This window comes from Sycon ciliatum, chromosome 9 (assembly GCF_964019385.1).
Source record: "Sycon ciliatum chromosome 9, ocSycCili1.1, whole genome shotgun sequence".
In the NCBI taxonomy this organism is placed as follows: domain Eukaryota; kingdom Metazoa; phylum Porifera; class Calcarea; order Leucosolenida; family Sycettidae; genus Sycon; species Sycon ciliatum.
Window position 1 is genome coordinate 3601043 of NC_088651.1, and position 23699 is coordinate 3624741.

At 49.2% G+C, this 23699-nt stretch overlaps 2 protein-coding genes across 6 annotated transcripts; both read right to left on the reverse strand.

Moving 5' to 3' along the window:
* Positions 1–316: 316 nt before the first annotated feature.
* LOC135825321 (failed axon connections homolog) lies at positions 317–13727 on the reverse strand. Of its 3 annotated transcripts, none has more exons than XM_065338060.1 (2): positions 13201–13714; positions 317–1068 (listed from the first exon to the last, which is right to left on the reverse strand). In XM_065338060.1, exons 1-2 carry the CDS (start codon positions 13641–13643, stop codon positions 654–656), a joined length of 858 nt encoding a protein of 285 aa, XP_065194132.1. In that variant the 5' UTR covers positions 13644–13714; the 3' UTR covers positions 317–653. The 3 variants fall into 3 exon arrangements, with proteins under 3 accessions (XP_065194132.1, XP_065194130.1, XP_065194131.1); XM_065338058.1 differs by lacking the exon at positions 13201–13714 and adding an exon at positions 1784–2353; XM_065338059.1 differs by lacking the exon at positions 317–1068 and adding an exon at positions 8122–9662 and having other exon boundaries at positions 13201–13727.
* Positions 13728–15093: 1366 nt separating this feature from the next.
* On the reverse strand, positions 15094–23083 carry LOC135824605 (tRNA N6-adenosine threonylcarbamoyltransferase, mitochondrial-like). Of its 3 annotated transcripts, XM_065337340.1 has the most exons (4): positions 21969–23083; positions 17142–19494; positions 16482–16516; positions 15094–15312 (listed from the first exon to the last, which is right to left on the reverse strand). In XM_065337340.1, the coding sequence occupies exons 1-2, from the start codon at positions 22647–22649 to the stop codon at positions 18814–18816; spliced, it is 1362 nt and encodes a 453-aa protein (XP_065193412.1). In that variant the 5' UTR covers positions 22650–23083; the 3' UTR covers positions 15094–15312; positions 16482–16516; positions 17142–18813. The 3 variants fall into 3 exon arrangements, with proteins under 3 accessions (XP_065193412.1, XP_065193411.1, XP_065193410.1); XM_065337339.1 differs by lacking the exon at positions 15094–15312 and having other exon boundaries at positions 16041–16516; XM_065337338.1 differs by lacking the exon at positions 15094–15312 and having other exon boundaries at positions 16042–16504.
* Positions 23084–23699: the final 616 nt, after the last annotated feature.

Here is a 23699-nt window from a genome sequence, read left to right on the forward strand (position 1 = left end):
GCCAGCAGGCTTTTTCATAATGTTTTTTCTAGTTCCCAAGAACATGTAACTCCCCGGTGTGTGCAACTACAGTGCTGCTTTAAGTTGTGCCCTGCATGCACGAGTTCACATCCCAGTGCAGTGTCTGCAGATCTACAAGGGCTGAACTAGGATCAGGGAGCACACACACACACACACTCACACACACACACACACACACACACACACACACACACACACACACACACACACACACACACACACACACACACACACACACACACACACACACACACACACACACACACACACACACACACACATGTACGTCCGAGTCTTCGCTATACAGCAGGAGGGTATAGCAGTTGCACCATCCTAATTACTGCACAAGTACATGCACACATGAATCAGCACAATCGTGTGTGTGTGTGTGTGTGTGTGTGTGTGTGTGTGTGTGTGTGTGTGTGTGTGTGTGTGTGTGTGTGTGTGTGTGTGTACAGCACATGCATGCACTCGTGTCCAGGTGAGGCCACTAGCTACAGGTCCGGAGCTACGCGAAGAAGGAACACAGACTGGCACCTACAATCCAGCGTGGCATCATAATCTGGTTCTGGCTCATCTCGCTGATAGCGCGTCTCTCCGCATGCTGCACACACGCGCACACAGGGTCGCCTTCAGTCCTTCAAGCACCTGTCGTCCCAGTCGGGGAACCAGCGATCGCGTATACGCTGCGTGTAGTCGCGCACGTTGAGCAGCTCGGTGGTGAGCAGAGTGTGAGCGGCACTACCCTCACCACTGTACAGCACGGTGGCAGTCGTGCCAAAGACGGTGGCATCGTGCGACGTGGCCGTCTCACCCAGCAGGTAGGGCTTGTCGCCGAGAATCGTCGACAGGCTGCGGAAGTCCCTCTCGGCGATCTGGTTGATCTCGGCGACGCTGTGCCGTCCCATGCCCTGTGCGTAGCAGGACTTCTCCACCTTCGGCGCAATCATGTAGCGCAGGAACAGGCGCATCACAGTCCCGGGCGAGTTGACGAAGAGATCGGGCAACTGGCGAACGTTTTGCACCCACCGATAGTGTACTATAGCCCTGCATGGTGAAGATGAGAACATGGACATAGGAAAAGTAGATAGATTGAACGTGGAGATTGACTGAGTGATGGCAACTGATCAGAAGTTTACGTAGCAGCCCTGCTCCGCAAGCCAGAATCCCGGACTGTCTCCCTGGTGGCAATGCAGCCCCAGCCCCGTACACTGAGCTACCCTATTGGGGCCGAACTCGAATCGGTGCATCCCATCATGTACAAAAGAAGCTGGATGATCGTGTAGCCATTGCCTTTATCTTTCGTGCCCACATACCACTTCTAAAGCATGCTGAATGATACGCACTCGCAATAGGAATGTGAGAAGTAATTTTGAGGCATCTTGCAGCTTCATCCGTAGAGAGCAGTTGGGTGGACACACCCATTCCCAAAGCAATGCAAACCGAACCAATTCCTTTACGCACAACGTTTCGGCAAAATCGCTATCGTCAGGTACGAAATAATAGGAATGCACAAAGCCAATTTATATTCCACACACGAGGCGACAAATGGCTAGGCGTTTATTCAATTTCAACAACTCTTCTGGTCTGGGGCATTGCAACCAGCGCGGCTTTATTTTCGGATTATTTGGGCCCAATTTCCCCCAAAAAATGTTCGTATTGTCGCATACACCATCAGGGGCGTCGGAAGGTATATTCCACATTGGTGCAGCGCCGGGGGGGGGGGGGGGGTCCGGGGTCGGTCCCGGTAACGCCCACTTACCAGTATGTGTTCTCCTCCAGCATCTGGCACGTCACGTGACCCACTGCTTTCTGAGACTCATCCAAGCCACTGTCACACTTCAGCTGCAGCTCTTTGATCAGAAAATCTACTACGAAATCCGAATCACTGATCACCTGACCGTTGTACGCGATGAAGGGGGATTTTCCCTTCGGCCCAGTGCGTCGAGTTGATACGGTCTTGTAATTGATTTCATTCATCCGCAGGAACGTCTCCAGCTTCAGGCAGAACGGCGAAGCATTCGGGGAGCTTGGAATCGGTGGAAACTGGAACAAGAAAACAACACCTTTCTCCTTGTGTTTCTCGCTCAATTTGAACTGCGAACTACGTGATCGGCGCATCAGGTAAACGCCAGCTAATAGCACAACTGCGCCGCCACCCAGGGCCAGAGGCAGCCAAGGAATACCAGTCAAGCTGCTCAAATACTCCATGGCCATCACTGCAAGAAAACAACCCAAGATCGCCCAAAAGAGCTTCGTCCTCAACTAAAGTACCTGCACAGACTGTCAGTGCACAAACATAACAACGACAAGGACGATTTCGAAATCATTCTGTCTGTAAAATCAAACAGGCCGAGCAAAAGTCATCAACACGTGGAGTCGGCCATGGCGGCTTTCAAACGTGAAAACCCGAACCTGGTTACGTAACTGTACCATGATTATTGATTACGCAATGCCTGACTAGTTTTTTTTTTTTTTTTTTTTTTTTTTTTTTTTTTTTTTTTTTTTTTTTTTTTTTATTGAACTCAAACCATGCCTCTTGTACGGGCAAAACATAAAATAAAGACAATCAATGATTAGATCGAGCGCACGCGGTGATGATCATGTACAATGTCATTAATGACACTTGACAGATAATAATGTAAGCCTCAAGCTGAGATTCTTGCTTCAGCAACAACAAGCGCTGCCGAGTCTGAGGCCATTGCTGGTAAGAATGCCTTGCGTGCACCACGCAAGCACATCAGCGCTGAACGGACCAGTGCAAAGCCAATCTGGCAGCGGATGGCAGCTAGGGTGATGCTGTATGGCTCCCCAGTCTTGGCAGCGAGGAGAGAGGCGATGCGTTTGTAGAGCGAAGCACCATGCTTTCCCATGCCTCCGGTGGTAGAGAAGATGGCGGGGACAAAGCTGGAATGCTCCACCTCCCTCAGGCGCTGCTCATACGCACGACGCTTAGCCTTTTCATGACGGACATAGGTAGCAGCAAGTGAGTTGGAACGGTTCGAAGACGCATGGGGGTTGAATACCCGTACATCAATGTAGGTGCGTTCGAACCGTCCTCCCCAAATGCCACTAGCCACGACGTCTAGGCGTGCCTGGTCGTCAGCAATAGCAGTGCGATAACGGAGTTGCTCTCTGGAGAGTGGCTGGAGGTGTGGCTCAACTGCCACCTGATGGGCCACCCGCCTGAGCAGACGAGCAGTGAGGTCCCTCACCTCGTTGTGACGAATGGACGGAAATCCACCCGTCGGACACGAGAGGGAGTGAGACACAGTGAACTGCTGCCCACACGCACACAGTGATGGTAGCCGGACCGGCAGCCAGTTGAAGCGAAGGCAAACAGCATCCCGAAACTCCGACTTCGTCAGGGTGAAGCCATGGCGTTGAAGGGGTCGGCACGTGAGCCAGCTTGAGGCACCCGGTTCCGAAGCCAGAGCGATCACTCGCTGCAGCTCTGAACTGGCGGAGGAAGAGAAGGCCTGGGCTGCTGCGCGAATTGACTCCCCGGCTGTCGCCATCACGCGCTTCTTGGCAGCGCGAACATCATGGATGGCAGTGCCAAGAACTGGATCTTGGGCGAGAACACGGCAGGTGAGGGAGGCAGTGATGTCAAGGGAGGACTGGTGCTGTTCGGCCCGGGACGACGGATGAGGTATGCCAAGGCCTCCAAAGCGACATGGCAATGCTATCAGGGTGCGCTCCTCAGCATTGACGGGGCGACCTAGGAGAGCAGGAATGAAGGTGTTGGTGATAGCAGCATCAAGCGGAGCTAGGTGCTCAGCCATGCCAGGTTGTGCCCAATGCCTGACTAGTCGACTACAAAAATAATAATTTTTTATGGAAACAACTACCAGTATATACGTACGCGTATACCATGTATACGGTAACGCTTCCTTGCTGAACACAAGAGCTGGGAAGACAAAGGCTGCAAGCAGGAGAATAGTGGCGGCAGCTGCTTGGCAGCAATAGCTAAAGTACTTGATCAGTGATGGCAGGTGGCTTGGTCGAGCCAGCTCGGATTGGACGCGTTTGACCTTGAAGTCAAAATAAAATAAACACAGAGCCAGCTGGTGGGTGACAGGTGGTAGTCCGTGAGCCAAATCTCAGAATCGGCTGTTTTAGCATCGACCGTTGCACCCAGAGAGGGACAAATCGTCCTTCAGCACACCGCTTCAGGATGGTATCCTGAAGCGATTTCCACTTGTTGGACAATTCGAAACTGATCCAGGGAGGTCACAGAAGACGCCAAACATCCAACTTTGCTCACTGACAGCAGCGGCCATTTCGCCTTCTTCACTTGATTTTTTTGCGCTTGTTCACGGATTCTCATTTTTTGAAGCCATGAGCAGATTCCACGAGTGCACAGAACGCGGAAACCAGTGCACAGAACTAGATTTGAATTTTTTTACCGCTGAGAATTATCAATCCGGATCATGCATGCAAACTGCAGCAAAGTTACAATGCATTCGTTCAGAACTAAACTGCCTTCAAAGAATGCCCTAAATACCTCTCGAGACATTTGTTCACCACTTCCTAGGCGTAGAAGACTGTAGTGAGTAACCTTCTGGAGCGAATGGCGGACTCTGCCCCGAGCATGAACTTCTTTTCATCCTGTTCAAGGTCAAATATTACTCAGTTTGCGTTGAAGAATAACAATTATTACATTCGTGAATGGCTGAACTGAGAATACCCTAATGATTTCTCTTGGATTTCGTATCCCAAGTTCCTCTACTTGGCTGGATAAATCGCCTCTTGACTTCATCATACTGGAATTGGACTTGTAGATAATAGCGAGCAATGAATTGGTGAGTGAAGTATATTTATAATAACCACTCCATTACTGAATACATGTACGTAGAATACTCCAGTATAGAATGATATGGACACTGAAGCTAATGTGACATTACGGTAGTACAATAGGAAGTACGTCACCACTGTTGTAAATGCACGCGCTGATCCAATCCAACCTGACAGCCAATGCAAGAGGTTGGAATTGGCTATTGATTGCCTAACACACTCATACAGTACCAAAAACTATCTGTCATTGCTCATTTTCCACTCAACATAACACAGTTGGAAATCACCAGCTAGGTGCACATCTTGGCACATAATGTGTGCTATCGCAGTCCACCGCAGTACACAGTAATACACAGATAACTACCGATATAAGATAATGCCACATGCATACATACACGCATACGCGCGCACCCACACCCACACGCGTGCGCATGCGCACACACACACACACACATGAAGCAGCTGCCGAATCCGACTATGCAGTCTCCCAGACACGCGCGCACGGGCACACACACAAACCAGCTGCCGAATCCAACTATACAGTCTCTCAGGCATGCGTGCACATCCACGCACGCGCGCGTGCGCACATACACATGAACCAGCTGCCGAATCCGATTATGCAGTCTCCCAGGCACGCGTGCACGCGCGCACACACACACATGGACCAGCTGCCGAATCCGACTATGCAGTCTCCCAGGCACGCAACCCCAATGGCAATGGGAAAAGAACAGACTCCAGGAGGTCACCGGATCAGGAGGAGGACCCACCTCAGTGAGTGCAAAATGACCGATGCCCGTTGTCTGTTGTGGTCCTGCTGCCGTCAGTTGTAAATTGATCTCTCTTCACAAGATGGACAGCGACCGAACGAAGGAAAAGCAGATGTCCCTGGTGCCTGCCTGATCACCGAGGCAGAGTCCAGTAGCGGATGGGGGAGTGAAGGCAATCTAGGGATGCACGTGTGGTCGGCCAAAGCTCCTCTGCTGCGAAACCAACAACAACAGCATGTCCCGGCCGGAACACACTTCCTATCTTGTCCTGTCCTGAGCATTGCCGTTCCCGGTTACATGTCCCCTCGTGTGAGGGGCCGACAGACATGGAGAGTTTGGCTGAGGCGCTGCTCGCATCAACGTCCTAGCGAGATCTAGACTTTTCTTGAATCCATTTGTTGCAGTTGTGCAGCTAGAACCCTCGGGTTGACTTGCAACATGATCGCTTTGGCTGCAGTGAGCTAAAACCCACCACTGACCTGAAACACGGATCACACTGACCACAGTGATTGTGGCAACACCGTGCCCCGACACCCACCATCCGGCCCGCAGTTGTAGCCTGGGGTGGTGTCACCAACAAAGGAAAGCGCCTAGCACGCACACACATGCACCCGCGCGCGCACACACACACACACATGTACGCACGAGCACACACACACATGCACGCGCGCGCACACACAAACACGCGTGCGCACACACAGAAACGTGCACGCGCACATGCATGCACACACTGGCACACATACACAGACAATGGTATAGTATGTTCCTCGTCAAGCAGCCAGGTGCTCTGGCTTGGACCTCCAGCAGCGCTGGTTTCGCCCTCGCTACTTGTCGTCTTGCCCTCTCCAGTGCTGCCTGCAACAAAACATTCCCTTCCGTAAACTCTGGGTGGACCAGTTCTCGGTGTTGTGTTTACACCGTGCTCTGCTTTCATGGCATTCGTTGTTCGTATCAGCCACTAAGCTCCTGGTAGGTAGCCCCTTGTTGGCCTTAGGATGTGGCTCTGGGTTCACTACTACATGCACATCACTGTCAGTAAGTATAGATAAAGCAAAATCAGAGGCACTGGTCTTCTCCAGTGTTGCAAATGCTCAGGATCACATGCGTGCAATTGGTGTAGCACTTTCCATGATACCAGCCACACCATTTGCTCTTCCCTGAGCCCTTGTGCTGGCAGAGAAAATCCCAGACATGGTCGTCCTTCTCTCGAACAGCGCTGACGATGCGATGCCAACTTGTAGTCTCGATATTACTCGCTGCAGGCTTCTCGTTTCTACTAAATTGGGTGCTGTCACACAGACACAAATTCCAGCAATATTACTCCGCTGGGCTGTCATTTGCCACTTCGTTGCCGTCAGCTGCCCCATCTGGCACCTCGCTGCCACTAGAAACGTCTTCCTCCTCTTCCATTCTTGTCAAACAACATCAATGTACACGAAAGGAATAAACTTCAATAAAGTGATCACAAAACCCCAAATCCATATTGTCGTCAACGTCGTTATCTTCTAAAAAATAAATTATTTTTCCTCACTCCACCCGAAATCGTACTTTTGTGCTAACTCGTCCGATGCACACCTCACCACTCGCGTAAAAATATTTGTTCTCACGGTGGAATTTGGTCGAGAAAAGAAGCCCTCCCGAAGGTCTCTGGATCGGTTCTGGAACGTCCAACAAGCGAAAACGTATCCTTTGTGATGTCCTTGACCAACACTGTAAGCGGCGACTTGTCCCTCCGAGAGTGCAACGGCACTTGTGATTTTGAGTTTTGGCTCACGGACTATGGGGGTACCGGGTGGTCTGCAGAACAAATAATAGAGTCGAGTCGAGCGTAGCTAGGCATGCCTCCGGCTAGCATGGCTGGGTACGAGGTGATTCGTAATTTTTTAACATTGAGTCATTTCTTAACAAATCGGTAAAATATCTCATTGCAAGCACCTGCAAAAAGTCACTTCAAATTTCTTTTTGCCATTGCCATTGCCAATGTTCTGTCAAGTTCGCCTCCAAAATTGAGACTGATATTCCTTCTGGAAGTGACATTGCAAGAGCTTTCAGTCTGCATGTGCGCGATGTTTACGGTAAAATAGAGTATAAGAGAGTCATAGCCGCTGGTTTCAACCTCGAGTGACAACATATTTAGCTGAATAGGAAGCATATGATAGCTACATACTGGAAACGACGCCTGGGAAGGAGGAATGACAGTGTGTTGGCCCTAGTAATGGCCAAACATTGGCAATCACTGAATTTGCTAACAGATGTTGATCACAATTACACATGAAATCAGGGTGATACACCTGTTGCTATGTAAGCTTGAATGGCTTGTATTTGGATAAACATGATCTTGATCCTGTCTTGCTGGACCATCCTGGAGACGTAGGGTCTCCTTCTATTGAAAACTGACTTGAAATTGTGCTGCTAAGGCCTATTTTACCATGATGTTAAGAAATGACCACAACAAATAATATGCGGAAAAATTGCCATTTTTCAACTGCCACCTGCTTCCCAACACCAAGGATTATGTGAATGAGAATCCCAACATTGCAATCCAAGGACATCAGTATTACATTTTTAGAGGACGAAATGGAAAGATTCACACCTCGAACCCTACGGAAGGCTATTTTACTTTCGTGTTAAATAATGACGAATCACCTCGTACATTGGGGGCAGTTACAAGGATTACTAGAGCAGTGACAGCAACAGCAACAGCATGGTAATGCATGCAGCCTAGAGTAGAGGAGTGGAGTGGTAGAGGAGTGGTAAAGAGTAGAGGAGTGGTAAAAAGAGTAGAGGAGTGGTAAAAGGAGTGGTAAAGACAAAACTAGAAGTAATTTGAAGAAGAATATCACAAGGAATTAGGGCTGAAACGATCGTGGATTTTCAAGTATCAATTACTCTTTAGCTTAACGATCGAGTAATCGATTATAATCGTTAGCAAATAGAGTCATAGTTCTGCGCAAACATTACTCTGTTTCCACAAACTATGCCTTCATAATACCAACAAATCTGCATTAGTGAAAGGGTAGCTCCGAAACATGGCAGTTTTGAAGTCAATTATTTTAACCTCAGAACATGAACCATGCATACCCAAAAACGAGGGTTTACAGTACTTTCTTGACACAAATTAAAAAAACGTAAAAAATAATCGTAATCGGTAATCTAAACGATTGCTCGATCGTTAGAGTTATCAAACGAGTACTCGATTATTCGGTATAATCGTTTCAGCCCTACAAGGAATCTGTAAGAAAGCACACTAAACTATCTAGCCTAGATTGAGACACGGCTGGTGGATCACAACCGCGGACACAAGCAGCACACATGGGCCACATGTCCTTCTCGGAGGTTCCAGTTCTGACGTAACGCAAAGTCTGGACAATGTGAATGGACATAAACCTGGTGCGGACAAGTAGTTTAAGCAGCCAGACTAAAAATAAACGTACTTGTACTTTCAACAATCTCGGTACTGCGTTGCTAGAACGGCGGCATCTTTCACAGATGGACAGACACACGCACAGATGCATGCTCGCCCACGCACATGCACACACACACACACACAGTCGCGTGCACACACACACATACACAACCTAATAGTAGCTAGAGGGCACGCACTGTGCACCACGTAACGCTTAAAAAAAAATGAGACAAGGCAATGTCAGCGCTGGGCATCACATGGCCTGGGCACAGAGATCGTCCCAGTCGGCAAACCAGCGCTCACGCATACGCCGGCAGTGATCGAGCACATTCGGCAGTTCTGTCGTAATGAGGGTATTCATAGCGCTACCCTCAGCGCCATACACGAGCACCGAGGTGATACCGAAGACGGCGGCATCGTGTGACGTGGGTGCATCACCCAACAAGTATGATTTGTTGCCTAGAATCGTGGACAGGCTGCGCAGGTCTCTCTCGGCTATCTGGTTGATCTCGGCGACGCTGTGCCGACCCATGCCCTGCAAGTAGCATGACTTTGCCACGCTGGGTGCTACCAGGTAGCGCAGGAGCAGACGCAGAAAGAAGTTCGGCGACCGGGTCAACACATATGGCAGTCTGTCCAACTCCTGCACCCAGCGAAAGTGCACCAGCGCCCTGCAGTGCATGGAAAATGCAAGAACAAGCACGGGCCATGCAATAACATTAGCATATACACCTAGCCAACGTCACGTTGAGAGAGAGAGAGAGAGAGAGAGAGAGAGAGAGAGAGAGAGAGAGATAAAGAGAGAGAGACAGAGAGAGAGAGAGACAGAGAGAGAGAGAGAGAGAGAGAGAGAGAGAGAGAGAGAGAGACGTATTGCTCCTCGACATTCTCGACAGAATGTTTGAGTCAAAGTGGCCGAAGCAAGCTATTCTCGTTCTGACGCACTATGAAGGTGATGTTGGGAACGAACAGGAAGCTCTGGCTGCACGGTGTGATGGCGACGAGAGGACAACTGAAATTGTGAAGCGATTTAAATATGTTCTGCCGACTAACAATGGCACAAGCAAGACAATGGAACGTATTACAGGAGAGCACAGGAAACGCTGCTTCGAAGGGTTGGTAGCATGGATCCAGGCATTCGATACAACTATAACTATCTCACCGGCATCTATCGATGATCTTCTCTTGTATGTGTTGGCCAAATTGAAAGAACTCTTTGGGATCACATACTCCATCACATACTCCCAGGTCAAAGCAACTTATGATAAAAAATAAAATAAAAAACCAAACAAGGAGGCTGACATCAGACGACCCGAGAAAGTGCTGTACCTGTGGAGAATGCTGTATTTGCCTGGAAGATATACCTATCACGGTTATGGCAGCCATCGACTGTGGTCACCTGTACAATTCAGACTGCATCCGCTCGCACGTAGATGCTTGCAAGGCTCAAGACAAGGCACCCCTCTGTCCTCAATGCAGGCAGTCAATCAGTGTCCTCTACTTGTAGTGATTCCCATCACCAGCGCTTGCTCTTCTATTGTTGCACGTGTTCACGTGAAATTCTTTTAGGTTCTATTTGTTTTGTAGCTTCCGTGTTGCTGTAAAATGTTGAGACAATATGGCAAAAGGAAACAACAGTGTCTCTCTCCCTCTAGACTAGCCGCACCAAGCAGCACTGTGTTTAGATTCTCGCAAAAGTCCACCGTTCAAGCTCCTGGTCAATGTTAGCACCACGGTTCATCATTTGAGATTCTTGTCAGAAAAGCGTGGTTCTTCACTATGATGAGAATGTAACGCTCTTAATCGTCCAATGCATTCTCTCCTGTTTTCGTAGAAGGGCTGCTACCCAGCATTATTTCCTCTGCAATTCTAGTCAAAAGCAGAAGAGAGAGAGAGAGAGAGAGAGAGAGAGAGAGAGAGAGAGAGAGAGAGAGAGACAGAGAGAGAGAGAGAGAGAGAGAGAGAGAGAGAAAGAGAGAGAGAGAGAGAGACATAGAGAGAGACAGAGACAGAGAGAGAGACAGGGAGAGAGAGAGAGAGAGAGAGAGAGAGAGAGAGAGAGAGAGAGAGAGAGAGAGAGAGAGAGAGAGAGAGAGACAGAGACAGAGAGAGTTGCAGCAGGTCGAGAGAGTGTTCAATGCACCTAGGTGCTCTCTAATGATTGCCAACACGTGAAGCTCCGAGTAACTGGGATAACGTTTTGTTTCCCTTCTCTATACCTGTCTAGCCAAGGCCATGTGATGCACATCGTATCTTGTAAAGCACGTAAAGCGATGCTTCAGTATAGCACACCTCTACGCCTGAAATGAAATTACACTCGGACGTCTCTTATCCGGGGCGCCTTAGGACCGGGCACTGCCTGTATCTCAGATTTGCCCGCATCTCAGAACAGCTCATCTACCATGTACCATATCAGTTTTTGAAGAAGTTTACTTGGCACGTATTGCACATGTTCTGGATAATAACAACTAAAAAGAATCATGAAAATGTGTGGATTGTACAGGTTGGCAGTGACAAATAAGAACTTGCGCACACGGAAAAAAAGTTCAACCTCCCCCAAATTTGAAACATTTTGCCATAGAAACTGCAGTTGAAGGTGCCCGGTAGAGAGACGTGCCCGTATCCGAAGCGTCCGGATGTAGTACTTTGTACCCAGGTTCTGAATATCCAAGGTCCAATACTGTAAAAGCCATTATTCTAACGAGGTGCATATATAACGATTTCCCAAAATTGACTAGTTAACGTGTACCAAAGGTAACGATTTTCACTCATTCTCAACGCTCAATAGGACAGTATATGTATCGATTTCTGTATAACGATTTCTATTTTAACGACAGATTTCTCCTCGTTAACTCGTTAGAGTTAGCACTTCGTTATATATATATGGCTTTTACAGGAACTGGAAAAGTACAACTGATGAGTCCACAGAGGATGAAACAGTTCTGTCCGCAGATTGAGTACAGTGCCTTCGAAAAGTGTTTTACATCCTAGGCAAAGAGAACAGTACTGTTATATCAAGCATACTATACACTGCAGTTTCACTGTATATTAGTGCAGAAGTGTGCAGCCAGATTTCCAAAGAATAAAGCTGTTGATGCGTTATTTTCTTCTGACAATTATTATCAATTATTTCAGGACGTCGAATGTCTCAGTACTCTTGTCAGTTTTGTGCCTAGTTATTGCACTTTCTGACTGTATATAGTATCCAATTACAGTGATGGAGAGTTACTCTTAACTCGTATCCATATGTCCTTTTCCTTTCCACAATTATTATGTTCTTTCTTTTTTCGTTTTCCTTCTCTTGCCCTGGCTGGCTAACGCCCCCTCCTTTGCATTAGCTTCTGCCATTGGACGGTGAAATAAAATAAAAAAGAACGTGCCAGGCTGATCCTTGGACACAACATTAGCGGACGCCTAGCTCTAGTGCAAAGCCAAACTAACCGTACTTTCACAGTTTGCGAAGTATTAGTCATGGATGCAACCGCGCCCCTTACGCAAATCTCAGCGCACGCACAGTTGTATAGGATATTATCGCCTTCTTAGAACTTTCGTAACAGACCTCGGGGGACCTCGCTCTTTTACTCGGTCTATATTCTGTATAGACCTCCTAACCGGTCTATATTAAATAAAAAATAAATAAATTCGACGGGTTCGCGTACTGGGCAGGTCAAGAACAAGGAGTCGTACAACTCCCTGGTCAAGAACCACCTTTCCGCTTCCGTGGGACGCCACCACCCCATGATCAGGCGTCAGATGCGGCTCCTAAACGGTGGGGGAGGATAGATCAGATCCACCAACCAGAGGCCAAAGGCCTAAATCCCATTTGCCACATCCATGTATTACTCATGCCAGGCCACGAGTTCCCAATTAACTGTGGGTCGCAGCACGGTAGGAAAAATCCTTCCGCTTCCAAGCAGGACTTGAACCTGGTATCTCTCGTTTCTCAATCATGGTCTTAGACCAACCCACTGTGCCTGCCTGCATTATTTATTATTATTATTTTAAATCCATACATATAAATTTTATTAACATTGATTGTTACCTTTTGCGTTTGGTTCAGAGCGGGTTTTTTTGCCGCGTTCTTTTAGACTGGTGCGGACAACGTCAATGCATGAACTACATTGGAGAATTGGAAACGCTTCCAATTGGTTCTACTTTATTTCAAAATTATTATCACTGGTACTTCTTGTCATCCAACTAATTACTTACCAGTAGGTGTTCTCCTCCAGCATCTGGCAAGTCACGTGACCCACTGCTCTCTGAGACTCATCCAAATCACTGTCACACTTCAGCTGCAGCTCTTTGATCAGAAAATCTACTATGAAATCCGAATCACTGATCACCTGTCCGTTGTAGGCGATGTAGGGCATTTTATCCTTTGGTCCCATCTGTTGAGTAGTAATCGCCTTGTATTTGATGCCGTTCATTCGTAGGAAAGTCTCCATTTTGACGCAGAATGATGACGGGTCTGGTCCTGACGGAACTCGTCCGAAATGGAACAAATAGACGACATCCTTCTCCTTGTAGTCGTCACTCAGTACAAACGGTTTCTTTGATCCCTTGCGGAACAGAAGAGCACCAGCCAAAAGCACAACAGCACCACCACCCACTGCTACTGGCAGCCAAGAAGGACCGCTTTTGAAGAAATCCATCGCATTCGAACGCCAACGGAAATACTCTAGTCTAAGGAATGGCCTTTTCTTTTTGTCTTCCAGTACTCAGTAGTACACTAGTAGATCGATCGATCGATCAATCAATCAATCAATCAAAACTGCAAACAATCACAAACAAGGTTTTTTAAACTTTTTTTCTTCAAGAAGCCCTCCTTGCACGGATGTAGCGCCCGCAAGACCGTCCGCACGTGCAGGCAGTGCTGCCAGAGCCAGACACATGTGTCGACATGTCCCAGGATCGGTTGACCCAGACAGAGACAGATTCTGCTCCGCTAGCCTCGATATTTTGCCGAGCCTGGCACAAGAAACTCGATATTTTGCTCCTGAAAAACGTGCATTTTATCCGCTTCCCGTACAGCACTAGTCCCGTGCAGCGTTTCACAAAAATCGCAGGGTCGGTTTCTCAACACGGGTTTCCACGCACGTGTCCCTGAGTTCTTCCAAAATCATGTCGATCCACAGTGAATCCCGGTGATATTTCGGTGACATGATCTCGTCCTGGCAGTGTATCCTGCTTAACGGGTAAGAAACAAGGACATCCAAGTATCAGGCATCGAATTTACCCAACATCTCGATATTTTGCTCCGATTTTGCCGGCAATTTCCGCTCTTTCAATTCTTCGATATTTTGCCGAAAGAATTGCCGGCAGGATCTGTCTGGGCCTAGTCCCAGGCCGGGGCGTCGGAAGGTAATTTTAAGTGTGGTGCGGTCAGCCATTTGAAGTACAATTCACTCGTGTGGGAGGGATGGCTGATCCGAATTTTTTGGGAAATTAGAGCCCAAATCAGTGCATTTTATTGATTCACAGGGTACTAGTACTTGGGGCAAATAGTGGTACGGTCAATACCGTAGTGACCATATACGCGTACCGTGTCCGACGCCCCTGTGTCCTGCACGTGGGCACACGTGATTGTCGCCTTGGAGTCAACCAATGACAGATCAAACTGTGCGGGCTGGAAAGCGCGGTTCTGCCTGCTCAAGAGTGGATCCACCAACAATGCAAGGTCCAATCAAACGCATACCGCTTTCTTCGATTGTGTAGTACTGGTGCAAACTCTTCCAGTATGATGCCCCGGTCGATACGCCTGTCGGCAGTGCCGTGCAGGGGTACACCCGCCTTTACTGTGTAGGTTTGTGCACTATTTGAATCTGTTCAATTCCAGCACCCCACCCTCAAGTGCAATTGGTTTGGCAAATGGCAGGTCCCGGGAGCAACCAGTTGCCTAGGCGCCACAAGCCACGGATGAGCGGCTTCAGTGACAAGCCAAGCACAAGGCCGGTGGGGTCATTGCAATCCAGAGTGTATTTTCTGGCATCTTCAGCATGCACAGCTACTACTACTAGCACCTAACAGCATGTTCGTACCCATCCCCCGACTAAAGGTCCACACAAACCACCACGAACAACAAAAATCAGCAATACTGGCAAAGAAGGAAAACAGTGACAAGCAAAGGGCTTACACCGACAGTTCAGTGCCCAGAATGACTACTGAGTGCGTGATCATACATAATACATGACGCATGCATCCTGACATGTCTGAAAGTTGCAACGTCTGACCCGACCGACACGGGCATAAGGAGCAGGACCAGCCTATAAGATGCAGTTAGTTCTCTGTGTTCTCTCTTTCTACTCCTTTCCGCGTTCATATCTGCACGAAGAAAAAACAAAACATATCTTTAATATCAATAACAATCCTCAGCCCCCCCCCCCCCCCCCCCCGCGAACCTCAGTCTGTCTTCAAGATTAGAGTGAATTCTGTTAGGCCACACGTTTTTATTTCTATGGTTCTCGTCACCCGCGCGCATACGATTCAGGAGTCTGGAAGAAAAAAACTGTGCTGCACTGACTGTGCATGTGGGTACGAGCACACTCATTCACATGTAAATATATGGCCTGGCCTGCGCGACACATGATGCGAGGTCGGCATTTTTTGTGCGCAATCTAGCTGCACATGCACAGATTGTGACAGAAGTTCCTACCACATACTAGTTGCCAACTATGGATGCTATTTTGCATGGTGTATTGGAGGATTTCAGTGTGAACAAAGGTCTAGGGCATGATCGATTGGGCGAATCCCGAGCAAGTGTTCTCCGAGTGAGCGTGATCGTTTGGTCGAATCCGATCGAATCCGGAGTAGGTGTACTTGGAGTGGAATCCGACCACACCGGCCCCCACATAGGGAGTGGCTGGAGTGGAAATGGACTTTGCCATTTTTGGACAGCTTTCCTAGAATCTTTTGTACGATATGCGTACATTTTGCGTACTACAGCCTTGGGCCAGCGGTGCCCGGACCACACCGCCTGCTCGCACTCAATCCAGATTCGCCAATCGATGACACCCCTAGTAAACCTTTTTTTTTCGGTCGTTTTTTATTTTTTTCCACCTCTCGCATACGTTTTTAGATTTTCAGGTGACGAGAAACATAGAAATAAAAACGTGTGGCCTTAGAGAATAACAAAGAGATAACGAAGTGAAAGGCAAGCTATGTGCCTCATGTAGCCTCATTTTGACATTTCGACTTGGACACTTATTATATTTCGGTAGATTCAGTGCTGATGCAAATCTTGATTTACCACTCTTCTCTACAAAGTAGTTATATAACAGATGGCCAATGGCTTTTAAGAGCTCCTAACTGCAGCAGCAGTTCCTGGTGATATAATAATAGGTTCTGCCTAAGGCGTAGTTCGAGCACAGAGGGCAAGTAAGATAATAATAAGCAACTATAACGTAATTGGAAAATTGATCATCTGCAAAAATAGCAAAGTGAGTGTTCAAAAGGTTACGTCTATGATGGAGAAGTCAGTCAAGTCAACTTACAGCAAAGCTTCAGAGACTGCGACCTAATGCAAGAACTTGGAGATAGATAGATAGATAGATAGATAGTGTGTGTGTGTGTGTGTGTGAGAGAGAGAGAGTGGGAGAGAGAGAGAGAGACAGACAGACAGACAGACAGACAGACAGACACACACACACAGAAACACGATTCCACAAGTAAAAAAAAAGAATGGAGTTTTATTTTCGGTAACTTCGGTACCGGCAATTTTTACCTGAAATAAAACGTGACCTAAAATTTCAACAACGCCATGCCACACAGTGTGCAAAATGCATTTTTGGACAAGGAAAACTCGTTTACCGAAATTTTCACGCTACCGAACCGTGATTTTGGGAAATATTGAAAATATCACAACACCCAAAATTCCCGGTTTTACAGTATAACAACACTGCATGAACCAGTGCTACAGCCAGAGGGTACTGTTATGTAGTGTAGTTATTATATTACGACTACATGTTCACATGTCATATTGCGCATGCGTAAGGAAAACATGGTCTTTCTTCTTGGGGAACTTGAAGAGTACTTTGTGTGAGCGTAGACACAACAGATACATAGTGAGGTACTGGGCAGACTGGCTTAGCCGAGTTACACCCTCTTGATAATGTACTCTTTGATACGACGTCATGAACACCTCAGAAACATACCTTGCAAATAGACGTTTGTCCGCAACTGAAGAAGGTTGCAGCTTGCAATAACTGCTCGAACAGTCTTAGGAGTTGAGAGCAAATGACAGCGCCAGTTGTCCGCATGCCAGGAACAGATCACACATCACAGATCGGTGGAGGTAAGTGCCACGCTACTTCGTAACAACACCAGCACTAGCCGAGTTGTACACCCACTCCGACCAGTAGAGGCAGCCATGATAAGTTATCAGCAGAGGCATTGCCACAGCCGTGATACCTGCTGAGCATCACCACAGCTGGCTGTACTACACTCCGACCAGCAGAGGCAGCCGTGATACCTGATAAGCAAATTCAGCCGTGATACCAGCTAAGCAGAGGCAGCCGTGACACCAGCTAAGCAGAGGCAGCCGTGATACCAGCTAAGCAGAGGCAGCCGTGACACTAGCTAAGCAGAGGCAGCCGTGATACCAGCTAAGCAGAGGCAGCCGTGACACCAGCTAAGCAGAGGCAGCCGTGACACCAGCTAAGCAGAGGCAGCCGTGATACCAGCTAATCAGAGGCAGCCGTGACACCAGCTAAGCAGATGCAGCCGTGATACCAGCTAAGCAGAGACAGCCGTGACACCAGCTAAGCAGAGGCAGCCGTGATACCAGCTAAGCAGAGGCAGCCGTGATACCAGCTAAGCAGAGGCAGCCGTGACACCAGCTAAGCAGAGGCAGCCGTGATACCAGCTAAGCAGAGGCAGCCGTGACACCAGCTAAGCAGAGGCAGCTGTGACACCAGCTAAGCAGAGGCAGCCGTGATACCAGCTAAGCAGAGGCAGCCGTGACACCAGCTAAGCAGAGGCAGCCGTGACACCAGCTAAGCAGAGGCAGCCGTGATACCAGCTAATCAGAGGCAGCCGTGATACCAGCTAAGCAGATGCAGCCGTGACACCAGCTAAGCAGAGGCAGCCGTGATACCAGCTAAGCAGAGGCAGCCGTGACACCAGCTAAGCAGAGGCAGCCGTGATACCAGCTAAGCAGAGGCAGCCGTGATACCAGCTAAGCAGAGGCAGCCGTGACACCAGCTAAGCAGAGGCAGCCGTGATACCAGCTAAGCAGAGGCAGCCGTGATACCAGCTAAGCAGAGGCAGCCGTGATACCAGCTAAGCAGAGGCAGCCGTGACACCAGCTAAGCAAAGGCAGCCGTTATACCAGCTAAGCAGAGGCAGCCGTGACACCAGCTAAGCAGAGGCAGTCGTGACACCAGCTAAGCAGAGGCAGCCGTGATACCAGCTAAGCAGATGCAGCCGTGACACCAGCTAAGCAGATGCAGCCGTGACACCAGCTAAGCAGAGGCAGCCGTGATACCAGCTAAGCAGAGGCAGCCGTGATACCAGCTAAGCAGAGGCAGCCGTGACACCTGATAAGCAAAGTCAGCCGTGACACCTGCTAAGCATTGCCACAGCTAGCTGTACTATAATTCCGACCAGCGGAGGCAGCCGTCATACCAGCTAGTCAGAGGCAGCTGTGACACTGAAACAGTATCGCCACAGCTGGCAGCACTAGTGGTATCTCGAGATACAACACGCGATCAGTGCTGGAACCTGGTGTGACGCAGCTTGCTGTGAACAGCACAGGGGCAGCCGAGATACCAGGACAGTATCGGCCCAGCTGTCAGCACTAGAAGTATGACGAGGTACAACACGTGATCACTGCTGAAACTGGGTGCGGCGCAGCTTGATCTGAGCAGCAATCAGCTTCTCGGAGATATCCTCACCGATAGCCAAGCGTGGTATGTGCCAGATGTTGCCCACCTCAGGGACCGCCATGGGAGCTATGCCGGCATTCAGGTACTCCATACCGGCCCAGGCAATCATAACACCGTTGTCCGTGCACAGACGCGGCTCGGGTGCCACCAGCGAGAGCGGGAGCTCATGCCGCTGGATGGCCTTCAGGACGAGTTCTCGCAGCAGGCTGTTGGACGCAACACCTCCGCTGATCACGATGTGCCGCGCGGCGGGGTACTCCCCGAGCGTGAAGAGCATCGCCCGCTCGGCCAGGTGCGATATGTACAGCATCATACTGTTCTGTAAGCTGGCGGCGACGTCGGCATAGCCTTGCACCGGCAGGCTCTCGTCCCCATCCTTGTCCAGGTCGACCAGTATACTCTTTGCCTTGTCAGGAAAAAAAGAGAATTTGCTTTGGCAATGGCGTCTTGGCTGGGGCCAGCTGAACTTGTACTTTTGAGGATTGCCCTGCTTTGCTGCCATCTCGATAGCAGCGCCGGGTACTAGGTGCTCCAGGTCGGGGTTCTTGTGCAGTCGCAGCAGGTAGGCGACCTTGTCCAGAACGCTGCCCGGGTTTTGCTTCTGAACTCTGCTGCCCAGAACCTGCGCACGACATACACATACAGACAGAGTAATGCGGACGCACGCACGCACGTGCGAAATGCACATACAAGCACACGCTCACACATCACCGCATGCACAGACAAACGGGAACACACACGCACACACACACACACAAACGTATACACGCACACACACACACACACACACACAAACGTATACACGCACACACGTACACACAGCAGTACACCGTAGTGTAAATACAAAATACACACAGGAAAACCTCTCAAGGTGACCACCACTCTGATAACAGCGGTGCCCGTTGAAATCCAACCCTTCGATCACAGCTTTACAAGCTTCCAGCTGTTCAATTTCATCTGGCACCACTACATGCGCAAGCAGGGGCGTCGGAAGGTAATTTAGTGTGGTACGGTCAGCCATCTGAAGTACAATTTACTCGTGGGGGAAGGGTGCCTGAGCCGAAAATTTTGGAAATTTAGAGCCCAAATCAGTGCATTTTATAATTTTTATTGAATCACGGGGTACTTGGGGCAGATAGTGGTACGGTCAATACCGTAGTGACCGTACCGTGTGCAACGCCCCTGGCAACGTTGGTGCACGGCAAAATCCAACCCTTGTATCACAGCTTTACACGATTCAAGTGGATGAATGGGACGTGTGCCTCAATTTCCCGACATTCGGTTTTTGGGAGCAAATCTGGAGAGCACCGGTATTCTCAAAAACGCACTGCAGAGTGAGAAAAAAATTGCGATACCGTATTTTCCCGAATATTAAGCGGGATTCACAGAAGCTTTTTTGCGATGCGACACGCGATGCGACGCGATCTGCGACGGACGCGTGCGATGCGAGCTCGCGAAATACCATTCACAGAAGAAGTCAGTGATGCGACAACATCTTGCTGATTTGGCTACGTCACCATGATATTTGCGCGGTTTCATACAACTTGTACAAATTTATAGGCAACTCTTGAACCTTTGTACAACTTTGCTGTAGAAAAGGTCAAAATCGTACGCCAAATCGCTTGTCGCATCGCAAAAGTTGAGCCAAGCTCAACTTCTGCGATGGCCTGCGATGGCCCTGTTGCGGCAGTTGCGTGGGGTCCGCGATGGTTACGATTTGGGGATTTCCCGGGTTCGCGGCTGTCGCATCTCGTGTCGCATCGCAAAAAAGCTTCTGTGAATCCCGCTTAAGGCGCACCTTTTTAACCCTTTCCATGCCGGGGCCCCTTTTCTCCAATCGGCCGGCTGTCCAGTGCACTGACTCTCTTGGTGTAGTTTGCGCGCACAGCTCTGAATGGAATTTATTCTCATTTCACTCCACCATGATGGATTTTCATCATCCTGGGCTCGTTGGAAAGATCAGGACCAAGCGAATCCATCATGGTAGATCTCAGCAACATAGACACACCAGGGCCACTTCCACCTCCTCTCCGAACTACTCCACCGTGCCTCGGAACGGCACAACAACTCAATCTCACGTTCTTGTTCGGCATCTTGCCCAGCTCCAACCGGTTTTCACGATTCGAACTGCGCTGCAAAGCTGAGATCCAAGCGCTTCATTTGATGTCCATCACGCATGCGTCGTGCCAAAGGGAAATCCCCTAGCACGCTCCAAAAAAACTGCGAAGTCATGAACAAAAAAATTCGTGTTCGATCCGGCCCGTGATTTTGGTGTTCATCCTGTTGCCGCTCAGTGATTCTTTATCCCATCGCGATGAACGTTATATCCACGGAAAGATGAGCTCAAGACCTTTCCAAAGGTGTATTGATTGTCGCGATGCGGTTATGTTTCACAGAGTTACGATAGTTTGTACACTGGTCTATGCACTGAACAAAAAAATTCGTGTTCGCTCCGGCCCGTGATTTTGGTGTTCATACTGTCGCCGCTCAGTGATTCTTTATCCCATCGCGACGAACGTTATATCCACGAAAAGATGAGCTCAAGACCTTTCCAACGGTGTATTGATTGTTGCGATGCGTTTATGTTTCACAGAGTTACGATAGTTTGTACACTGGTCTATGCACTGAACAAAAAAATTCGTGTTCGCTCCGGCCCGTGATTTTGGTGTTCATCCTGTCGCCGCTCAGTGATTCTTTATCCCATCTTGACGAAAGTTATATCCACGGAAAGATGAGCTCAAGACCTTTCCAACGGTGTATTGATTGTCGCGATGCGTTTATGTTTCACAGAGTTACAATAGTTTGTACACTGGTCTATGCACTGCAATGTAACGTGCGCACTACTACTAGTACGAGGACGAGATATCTCGTCCTTGGCCAATCGCGTGGGGGTCTGTAGGACGAGTTATCTCGTCCTTGGCACTGAAAGGGTTAAACTAAACTTCAAGCCAACAAAGCATTACTACTGAAGTGAATATAATCGAAACGATATGACATGGACCTGAAAATGGGGATGCGACTTACAATCGAGTGTGACTTAAAATTGGGGAAATACGGTACACAGAGCTCTGGACGAACACATGCATTCGACTTCACCTTTAGTGTGCTGACGTCCTCCACGACGGCAAACGTACAATGTCCGCCGGACACGAGGCAGACCAGGTACGGGAACTCCAGATCGTGCGCGTCCGCGGACAGACGTGCGGTGAGCGCGTGTGCGTGCATGTGATGCACGGGAATGAGCGGCACGCCGCTGCTACGGGCCATCTCGGCCGCGTACTCACACCCGGCCTCCAGGCACGGCGACAGGCCCGGGCCCAGCGTGAAGGCGACGGCCGACAGGTCCCCGACTTCCTTGCCGGCTTGCCGCATCGCCTCGGCAACCACCGGCGGCAGATTCTCGCGATGATAGCAGCCGGCACGCTCCGGCCATATGCCGCCGAACTCGCGGTGGGCGCGAAACTGCGACAGGCGGCTCTCTCCCAGCACGCGTCCCGTGCGGTCAATCACGGCCGCGGCGCTGTCATCCGCACTGGTCTCGATTCCCAACAGCACCGTATTCTCCGTCACGGGCAGCGGATCGCCGCGAGGTCCATTGTAGAAGCACCTAGCCGACTGTGGACGCACGTCAGGTTTAATAGTGGACAGGCACGTACGAGAATGCCGCGCAGTGCGCAGGAGCATCAATGACATGCTCTCGCTCTCTCTCTCTCTCTCTCTCTCTCTCTCTCTCTCTCTCTCTCTCTCTCTCTCTCTCTCTCTCTCTCTCTCTCTCATTCAAACCCTGCTACGTACATCTGCTGCGTGCACCCTTCTGAGAAGCTGTAGAGTTCTGGGAATACTGCGTAATCTATATCCGAGGCCGAATCATGAAGGCTTCGTCAGGTCGTCAAGTGGTGCACGCATAGCGCTGGCAGTATATGAACACCGGCAGTTGTATTTGCTCTCTTCTCCTGGGTAGTATGGACAGAGTGAGTGGGCACCTGTAGACCAGAGTTCCCGGCACTATCAGTCAGTGATAATGTAGAGCGCAAATGCCAGATTTCAAGCGCAGGCTCTGCGAGTTTCTCCAGCGAGAGCGCTCAGGCTAGCTGCCTTCTATGGCTGGCATACACTATACTTGTCCACCTTGGAAATCTGGAGTACTGCTCACCAACAGAAAGACGAGCTAGAGTAGAGCCCATTTTACCAAACGAAATTTGACGACTCCCGATCCCTGTGTGTGACACATGAATAAATGTTCGAATTTCGTCAAAATAATAATTATTATTGAACAGAGAGACGGCGTCGTCATCTTCACCCGGTTTGTGCACGTGGGCTGCGTCATCAGGGTTTCAGTGTACTTTTCTTTTCTTTTCTTTGTTTTAGAGGGGAAGTTAAGGCAAAAATTAAAATTTCACCAGTTGTAGTCATCGGGGTGCTGAGTCGAATGGTCTTGGTCCGAGAAAGCTGAGACGCTCCCTTCCTACTTGAATCCCAATCGAACTCGCGCACTTCCACCGAAACTGGGTGACTGCGCCCTACGAGATGGGGATTTGTATGCAAAATGTCACTAAAACTAGTAAAAGCGCCATTTCGTTCTTATAAAAGCACGGATGACCGCGATTGGCCCATATGTTGTAGTCTTTTGGACGCTGAGTCGACTGGTTTTGGTCCGAAAAGGCTGCGATGCAGCGTTCGCCCCTAATTCCCAATCGAACATGGTTGAACAAGCGGTCACGTGCTCCTGCGTACACCAGTCAGCTGGTCACCGTGCCTGCAGGGTACAAATTACAGCCTGTTTTGACCTTTTTTGGGTGCAGTCCTGTCACTCGAGTTGAACCTTGG

Excerpts from the sequence above, each read along its gene's own strand:
- LOC135824605 (XM_065337340.1), bottom strand. The coding sequence starts at position 22,649 with ATGAGAGAGAGAGAGAGAGAGAGAGAGAGAGAGAGAGAGAGAGAGAGA. Across the intron at positions 19,495-21,968 it reads AGGACGTCAGCACACTAAAG|GTTCTGGGCAGCAGAGTTCA; the intron begins GTGAAGTCGAAT and ends TGTCGTGCGCAG.
- LOC135825321 (XM_065338058.1), bottom strand. The coding sequence starts at position 2,238 with ATGGCCATGGAGTATTTGAGCAGCTTGACTGGTATTCCTTGGCTGCCT. Across the intron at positions 1,069-1,783 it reads CTGGAGGAGAACACATACTG|GGCTATAGTACACTATCGGT; the intron begins GTAAGTGGGCGT and ends TTCACCATGCAG.